This window comes from Empidonax traillii, unplaced genomic scaffold (genome assembly GCF_003031625.1).
Source record: "Empidonax traillii isolate 1590-97213 ecotype Southwest subspecies unplaced genomic scaffold, ASM303162v1 scaffold12:size2584012, whole genome shotgun sequence".
Classification (NCBI taxonomy): domain Eukaryota; kingdom Metazoa; phylum Chordata; class Aves; order Passeriformes; family Tyrannidae; genus Empidonax; species Empidonax traillii.
Genome location: NW_020955205.1, coordinates 837,272 through 846,110, shown reverse-complemented (window position 1 = coordinate 846,110; position 8,839 = coordinate 837,272). Strand labels below are relative to the sequence as shown.

General features: G+C 55.2%; 1 protein-coding gene across 1 annotated transcript in view; it reads left to right on the top strand.

Moving 5' to 3' along the window:
* The first annotated feature begins 2,207 nt into the window (after window positions 1-2,207).
* Window positions 2,208-8,839, top strand: part of CCDC33 (coiled-coil domain containing 33) — a 42,099-nt gene continuing 35,467 nt past the window's right edge. Inside the window, exons 1-2 of the mRNA XM_027889928.1 lie at window positions 2,208-2,792; window positions 3,143-3,594. Of these exons, the coding sequence (XP_027745729.1) occupies window positions 2,483-2,792; window positions 3,143-3,594 (762 nt within the window). The 5' untranslated portion in view covers window positions 2,208-2,482. The remainder of the gene's footprint in view (window positions 2,793-3,142; window positions 3,595-8,839) is intronic.

Sequence of the window (8,839 nt, the reverse complement as noted above, 5' to 3'; positions counted from 1 at the left end):
AATCAGCCTCATCCCCAAAAAAGCCGTGGAAACTGCTATTCACCTTCCTGAGGGGGAAAAAAAGAGGATTTCAGCCCCAGGAATGCCCCATTAACACAATGGGGGTGGCATCTCCTGACGTGCTGCACGTGCGTCTCTGGTACAGCCGGGAAAACTCTGCAGGAATGAGCTGTGCCTTAGATTAGATTATGGGAAAATTAGTCTTTGATGATGTTGTCATTAGTGATGGCTCTGTAATGTGTTTGCACAAGGGCAGGGAGGAAATTAAGCAGGCTAGTTAAGGATGAAATAGCTCCCATTTCCCCGCGTTAGAACCTGGCAGGGCTTTAATCGAGGCAAAGGAAACTTTCAGGATTATTTGGGAGCTGATGACCAGGGCATGATCCTTCCCATGGGCACCAGTTTTGTCTCTGGGATTCTTCCTGCAGCTGAGTCCCAGGGAAGCAGAACCCAGCTCAGTGGCATGGGGTACAAGAGGGGCTGGGGCACATCTCAGCTGCACATGGTGACACCTCCAGACGAGACCAGCAACCCAGATTACTAGGAATTTGTAGGTGGAACAGCTCAGAGTAGCATCACACACTCAATTCAAGCCATCCCTGGGATCTTGGGAAAAACCACCTTCTCCAGCACAGCTCTGCTTTGGGAGCACCGTGCCTCCACCCATGAGGGAAAGAGCCACCAATTCCTCCAGCATTGCTAAAACCATTTATGTGCTCAGCCCTCCCAAGTAAGCAATCCACCCATCAGCATGACCCTGGAGACACTGGCACTCTTCCCAACAGGCTCCTTATTTCACCAGCTCAAGCTCTGCACCACTCACAGAACCCTTTTCTTCTACTTCAACCCAGTGCCCCAAACCCTTAAATTATGATCCATTTGCCTTCTGTCTTCATCCTGATCTCCACAGCATCCTCATCCTGACATCCTCACCGCAATGGGAGGTTAAATCCATCAACCAAGTTCACGTGCAGGATAATTCCTCCAGGTGAGACATCAACCTTTGTTCCCCAAAGAGAAACTGAGGAAGGTCCAGGACACACAACTCATGTTTCCAGGGAGGTGTGGGAGAACAGGATTCATTTTTGAGCTCCATCCACGGCCCATGCACGTAGCCAAAGGGATTCTTGGGGGCAAGCATTTTGGTGCCAGTTTTGGCTGGGTGCCCTGCAGGTGCCTGGGCTGCTCGCATACTAGGGGGGGAAGAAAAAATCCCACCAAAATCTTAAGCCGCAGGGTCACAGATGCTGTTTTATCCCCCAGCCCGCTCCCCTCAAGGATAATCTTGTTGTTTCAAGCTTGCACCAGCGTGAAGAGCTTGGAATGTGGTTTTCTGTATGGAGTATGGAGCTGTCTTAGAGAAGGGCCACCTGCTAGCCCAGCTCTGGCTCACGTTTCACTGGAAACATCCCGAAAACTGTGGGAACGTGCTATTCCCAGGGGTAATGGGGGAAGGGGATACAACAGGGTGCTCCTGGTGAGGATCAGACTGAGCTTCCAGCTCCTGCCCAACCCGGACCACCAACCCCCTTCATGGCAGTCCCAAAATATCCGTGGTGGGACTAACCTTGGGGTGCTCAGCTGGCTCAGCAGTAGGCTTACCAGGAAGGGAGCTCAGCTCTGGTTGCACCAGTCAGAAACACGCACTCCAGTGTGGGAAAGAGCAGCCCATGTAACGCTGGGAAAAGCAGCCATGGACCAAAACCCCTTTGTAGGCAGCTCTGGCCCAGGTCACCCCAAAATGCTCCTGACCTGCCTTCAGGTACACCAGCAACTCCACTTCCCCTCTGGCAGCCCAACCCTGACTCCTGGGACATGCCCAGACCTCCCTGCAGCACTGAGATCCCAACTTGGCTTCCTGATCCCAGCAGAGGAGATCCAAAAACAACCCATGGGTGCAGGAGGAGCAGGATTAGGGCCAGCAAAACACGGGAGCAGCAGTCAGAGCTTGTACCATCCTCAACATCCGCATCTCCTGGAGGCTCCAGCACACTGCTTTGCGGGGGATGTCCCAAGGAAAAGGGCCCAAGGAGCCATCAATACACACCCTGCGTACACACGTGTGTGTCACATCGCTCAGCGTCGCCCTGGATATTCTGGGCTGTTTGCTGGAAGGCAGCCACCACTTTGCATCTAGTTACCTGGTTTCCCAGCAAACAAACCGGAGTTCAAAGTGTCTGTCCTGCCGTTGCACGGGGGCAGGAAAGCTCTCGGCAGCTCCCCACGGCACCGAAGGATGATTTTTCAGAGACGGGGATTTCTTTTCCTTGTTTGCTGCCTTTGAAAGCTGCCTGCGGAGATGTGAGGCCAACACACACCCAGGGGCACCTCCAGGCATTTTCCCTGCTGGAGAGGAGAGTGGAATCAGAGCTGGCTTGGCTCAGAAACCTGCCCCAGGCTGCCAGGAAGGCTTCCTCCAGGGAAGAGACCTGCGAACTCCCTGCTCCGAGGAGGCTTTATCCCCAGATCCTGCTCTGCGCCCATGGCGGGCAAAGCAGGGGAGCCTCACATCCCCCTGGCCCTGCAGCGCTCCCGGCTGAAGGCCGAGGAGAAGACCCTGGATTTTGAGTTTGAGGTGGTGAGTGCCCAGTTCAACCGGCGGGGCTGCTACGCCCTGCGGCTGACGGTGGAGAACCCGCTGCTGCAGGGCTCCGGCGCCGGCATCCAGCTCCGCGTCAACGGCAGGAGCGCCGCCCGCAGCAGCACCGGCACCACCGACACCGTCGAGCAGAGCCACCTCAACCGGATCTACTCCTTCCAGAGGAGGAAATTCACCTTCACCCTGCCCAGAGGTAAGGGGCCAGGCACCGCGGGGGATCGCCTGGCAGGGGAGGTGACCCAGGAGCACGGGTGTGGAGCAAGCAAAGCCCGTCCCAGGCTTGCAGGCCAGCCCTGTACCACACTCACATCTCCAGCGAATCCATGAGCTGGAGTCAAAGCTGTCTGAGTTTCACGGGATGGATGGGGCAGGTCAAGCTTGGGGCCACCACCCCCACCCAAGATCTAGACACGTACAGGCTGGATAACTCATTTTCTAGTGCTCACAGAGCAGAGCTAAGCAGAGTTGCTGAGGGAGGAGCCCAGGAGATGCTCCTGGGACCACCAGCATTCCTAAGAAAGGCTTCCTCCTCCTTCCTGGCAGGTTTCTGCAAGAATGACAAGAACCACGATGTGCGGCTCCACATCGAGGCCTTGCGCTTCCCCGGGCGGGCAGGGAGACCGAGGAGGGGCAGGCGGGTGGGAGAAGCCTTCTTTGCCATCTACCCCCGCCTCGACCAGCCCCGGCTGAAGCTCTCCGCCAGGAGGAACGAGGACTGGTACCGCTACAGCGCCGTGGTGGCTTTGCTCCGGGTGGGCAGCGAGCAGCCGGCCATGCACTGCGGCCGCCTGGCTTTCACCGTGTCCCTGCACGAGCATCGGGCACCCCCCGCGCCGGCTGCACCCCCACCGCGCCCCCCAAGCTCCCAGGAGGACCAGCAGGCAGCAGGCACGGCCCCAGCGTCCCCAGATGTGACAATCTCCCCCCGCTCCCCTCGCACACCGGAGTCCGCTTATCACTCGCTGCCCGCCGAGGGCCACGCCCACTTCCCCGAGGTAGGAGAGCCCAGATTTGGGGGGTCCAGAGAGCGAACGGGTCTGTTCAGGACAGGATGTGGCCCTATAGAGTAGCTGCTGGATGGTCCCACATAGGCTCCAGCTGGAGAAAAAGCAGAAAGGGAGAGGTCTCCACGGCTTTGAGGGCAGGCTTTGGGACACAGCACAGCCCTGCCTCAGTTTGCCCCTGAATTTCCTCACTGGCACAGGCTGCCCAGGGCAGTGGTGGAGTCACCATCCCCAGAAGTGTTCCAAAAACATGTAGATGTGGCACCTGGGGACATGGCTTAGTGGTGAACACCACAGTGCTGGGTTAATGGTTGGACTTCACCTTGAGGGTCTTCTCCAACCTAAATGGCCCTGTGATCCTCTTTGCCCAGAAAAGGAGCAAGCTGGGACAAGCTCAAAGAGCTGCCAGGGTCTTGGTGAGATCACAGCCACCCAAGCAAAGCCAGGAAGGAGGGTCCTACAGTCAAGCCATGCTCAGAGCTGTAGGAAGAGATCCTTTATGGGGTATTCACCTGGTTCTTTCCACCACAGCATGGTCCAGCCACATCCTACCATCTACAAGACCTACATCTTGCCCCTACAGCACTTGTGGGAGCAGAACTTCCAGCCCACCTGCATCCCCCTCACCTCTGAGTGGTCCAGGAAGGATGAAGCTCCCCAGCATCTCCCTGCCCTCCTCTACCCCACCCTTCTAAGCACTGGGAGCAGCCAGCCCCCATCAAAGGCAGCTGGGAGCTGGGCAGTGCTCCCTATAAAGGATGGAGGGAGGACTGGGCTGCTACAAAATTCATTATTAATTTAATTCATTAATTAAGTATAGGTTTGTTCTCTTTTTATTTTCCTGAGGCAAATGGGGCTGTGGAGGGGCAATCCCTAGGGGTGCTTAGGGGTTGTCTCTAAGTCTAAAATAAATGTTGTTGGGGTGGTTATGGCTGGTTTAGTTGTGTGGTTTTTTCTTTGCTTCTTTGGTTTTGGTTTGGTTTTTTTTTTTTTTTTGATTTCTATCAAAGGTTCTGGCCCTGAAGTGTGAGGTCCTGAGCTTGACTGTTAGAGGAAGGAGCTGGGATACTGGGACATTGGGAGGAATGGGAAAGGGGGTTTGGATCTCAAAGCTGAGCCTTGAAACCCTTTTTCTTACCCCCAGAGGCTGCATGGTGACCCTGAGCTCATCTCCTCCCTGGAGCTCCTGGGTGGCTCAGGAGAGCATCCTTCCTCCTCCTCCTCCTCCTCCTCTTCCTCAGGGCCTGCTGTGCTGAGCTGCAGCAGCTTCCACCTCTCCTCACCAGGGTACAGCCCAGACCCAGCCTCCTCACCAGTGCAGGTGAGTGAAGCCAGTGGAGAAAGCACCATCCTAAATTAATCTAAAATGCTATTATTTATACTGGCTTCCAGTGCTGGGGACATGGAGGGTTGGAAGGGGACACTGGAACCTCCATCCCATCCCTGGCCCAGCCTGGGTACCAGTGCTGCTCCCAGGTCATCCCAACTCCAGCCTAGTTGCGGGAATGGGGGAATGAGACACCAAACTTTGCATTTTCACTACCAAAACACATCTCTGCGTGCTGGCTGGGCCCAGGCAGAGGATGGCATCGCCTGAAAGGCCTTAAAATGCTGAGTGTGGGCATCTGGGGCTGCCACGTCTTAAATATTTCACCCTGCAGATCTAGACTTAGGGAACAGATATCATCAGGCAGGGCTACAACAGTCCAAGAGACTGTGTTCTTCTTCCCTTAGTTGTGTTAAAAGCTGTCTAAATAAAGGAAAAAAAAAAAGACAACCCTTACCCCAGGGGCTCCATTTCCTGAATCTCACTGGAAGAATAACACACCCATGGATGTACTGTTTGTGCTGCTCTCAGAGGTGTCTCACACACCTGCAAAAACATCGCTTGCAAAGCTGGAGTGCAGCGCTGGAGATGGGATTGGTCTCATGTACCTTCCCCGAGCATGCTCTGGGGTCTCTTCTCCCTCCAGGGAGCCCTGGTGGGAGAGCTGGGGATGGTAGGATTGAGGGCAACGTTGTCTGCAGCCTCCTGGCCGCTGGGCAAACGCTGCTGGCTCAGGGGTGGGCCAGCAGCCCTCCCTCAGCCCCCCCAGCTCCAGGCTCCGGTGCTGAAGAGATGACAGAGGACAGTGCACAGGGTAGCTTGTGGCCAGGGTGAGCCATGAGGATGTTCTTCACACTGGATACATGTTGGTGGTCCAAACCTGAGAGTCTCAAGGCATCATATGTTGATCCTGCAGTGCACAGTGAGGGTGAACCCTAAACTGAGGTTTGAGAGACCAAGTATGTGCCTAAATTCAGGCAGGGTTTGGGTGATCTTATTAATTACTGACGTTGGGGAGTCATTGATGCTGGGGCTGGAGAGGGGCACACCCATGGCACTGGTGAATCCACTGGTGAGGTTTTAGGGTCAGATTTGGGTTGTCATCCCTGTCTCCTGCAGGGTGCCCTGCACAGGGGCTGCCTGCTGCCGGCCAGCTTCATGCCTTGACTCTTTCCCCCCTCATGCAGGAACATGGAGCTGGTGGCTCTGGGACGCTTGGAATGTGTATTTCTAGGGAGTTACGGGGTATTGGAGCTGAACTGCTCTCTGGGGGCATCTCCTTGCTCCAGGGGCTGCAGGCAGGATGCTGAGCACCACGAACCCCCAGCACCCCGGAGCGACTCCGGGCCCTTCGCAGCACTTCATTTCCAAGTGCATCTGCTATTCCCGGCCTGATCCGCCAAAAAATTACTGGCCAGAGATGCTTATTAGCGAGGTCTGATTGAGTTTGCTCAGCAAAAGTCTAGACGGAAACTCTTCGGAGCTGCAGGAATCGATAGCAATCGGCTGGGATGTGGAGGGGGATGCGGAGCGGGGCCAGGGGCGTAAGGAGAGGCATTAGCAAATGCAATCTCGCTCCTGGGCCCCTGGAGGGAATGCAATAAATCACCTGCTGCTGATGTCACCCAGCAAGTATTTGCCAAGGATGGATTTTATTTAAGAAGTAAAAGCTGAGAGGTGTGGGGGGTGCTGGCTCCTGCCCTCCTGGGAGGCCTGGAGTGATGGAAAACGTGTTGAAGGGTGGCTGAGCTGTCCTGGGTGATGGGGAAGCACCAGGTAGAGCAGGATTTTAACCTCCAAAAACGCTCCTAGGATGCTGTAGCCCAGAGCAAGCTGGGAGGTGGTTGTGGGTCTGGAGCTGTTTTGGCTCTTGGTGGTCCAAATCTGAGCGTCTCAAGGCATCATATGTTGACCCTGCAGTGCACAGTGAGGGTGAACCCTAAACTGAGGTTTGAGAGACCAAATCTGTGCCTAAATTCAGGCAGGATTCGGGTGATCTGATTAATTACTGACTTTGGGGAGTCAGTGATGCTGGGGCTGGAGAGGGGCAAAATCACAGATGTGAGTGGTATCATCTCAGGGCTGCAGCTCAGACTGGTGTCACGAGAAATCAGGATGCTGGCTATCACATCCATCTGTTTTGTTTTCCTAAGGAGGGGGGCCAGCCCCTTGACACTGCCTCTGTGCCGAGCACCTCCTCTGCAGGATGCTGGGGGTGATGGATGTGCGCTGAGCTCCCCGCAAAAGGCCAAGGCACGGGGATAATGATTTTTATCTCATCTCCCTGCAACCTGTGGATAATGTATTCCCAGGCACGAAGCGGGAGGCTCTGCTGGCTGTTCAAATGCCTGGTGTGTGTTGCAGAGCCAGACAGCTCCCTGATTGTCCCAGGACCTGGGCACAGCACCGAGCAGATCGGTGACGTGCCGTGGATCATCCCTCAGCTGCAGGAATGGGTGAGGCTGAGCACTGGAGCTGCCAGCCCCACAGGGCTCCTTCTCCTCACAGGGAAGGAGGAGAGGGAAATGGGCTCACCAGAATCCTTGGGGATCTCGCAGCAGGGCTCAGTTAAGGGGAAGCAGCCCCCAGCTCAGCAGAAGTCATACGAAAGTTTGGGTTGGAAGGGACCTTTAAAGGTCACCTAGTCTTTTAAAGGTCTTTAAAACCTTAAGAAGTCAGTCCCTCCCTCCAGGAACCATTCCCGTTTCACTTCCCCAGTGGTGCTGGGAGGAAGGAGACAGCTTTTGGAGATCTCCTTGGCAGCTGAACTTGTTTGCAAGCCCACAGAGTGGTTTGTTTCCAGTCTCCCGTGTCAGCTGGCAACCAGCACTCAGCCCAGAGCCACGATCTGGTGCTGTCAGGGTACAAGGAATCGCAGCCTCTCCACAACAAACACAGCTTGTGTCCCCCCTCTGGATCCTGTTTTTTACCAGGATGCAGAGGGATCAGGGAGCGGGGTGAGACCCATTTGGGACTCCCAGTGGGGAGCACAGCCCTTCCACACCATGCAAAGTCAGCTCAAACTTGGGAAGCTTCAACAGGTCAGAAGAATAGGACCAAACCTGCTCCTGACCATATGTTTTATTCCTTTGGATTCTCCATGGAACTACTCTGACTTGGACAGTTTCAACAGGTCTGAAAAATGGGACCAAACTAGCTCCTGGTTCCACTAATGTTGTGTTTTATCCCTTTGGATTCTCCACAGAGCTACTCTGACATTTTAAGCTTCAATGGGTCTGAAAAGTGGGACCAATCCAGCTCCTGGCTCTGCTCAGACTGTGCTTTATCCTTTTGGACACCCCATGGAGCTAAGCAGCTTCCCTGGCAAAGCCTGCATGGCTGTAAAGTGACGTCATGCAAGTCACAGGGAGGAGGAAAAAAGTCCCCCAGGGGTAAAGTTCGCCTTTATTTTTTAAGCAGGGCATAGAAAGTAAAGAAGGGACTCCTCAAGCAGTGAAGGAATTTGAGGCACAGGGTCCTGAGGCGTTCTGAGCCACAGCTGGAATAATTTCGGCCCCTTTTGTGCGGGATTCGGAATGGGACTTCCTTTGTAGCTGTGCCAAGGGGTTGGTTTTGGGCTGAGATCTTGTGTTTCTGTCCACCTGCAGTGGCAGGGGATGCAGGAGGAGGATCCCGCTGTGCAGTGATGATGCCCTTGCGACGTGCCCCCTCTTTCCAAGCGGTGGTGGGTAAAAGCTTCTGTCTCCCATCAGCAGAGCAGTGGGGTTGGGGCAGAGGTCCCTGTTCCTGAGTGATGGATGGCTCAGCTCATCCATCCCTCACCCTGCTGACAGTCACAGGGAGGGTGGAGCAGCTCTAGCCCTTCTCCCCAGCCTGCTGCCCTGGCGACAGGGAGAGGGGCCGGAGCTGCCTCCACTCGCTAAAAGCCCAATGAGGCTGAAAAACAAA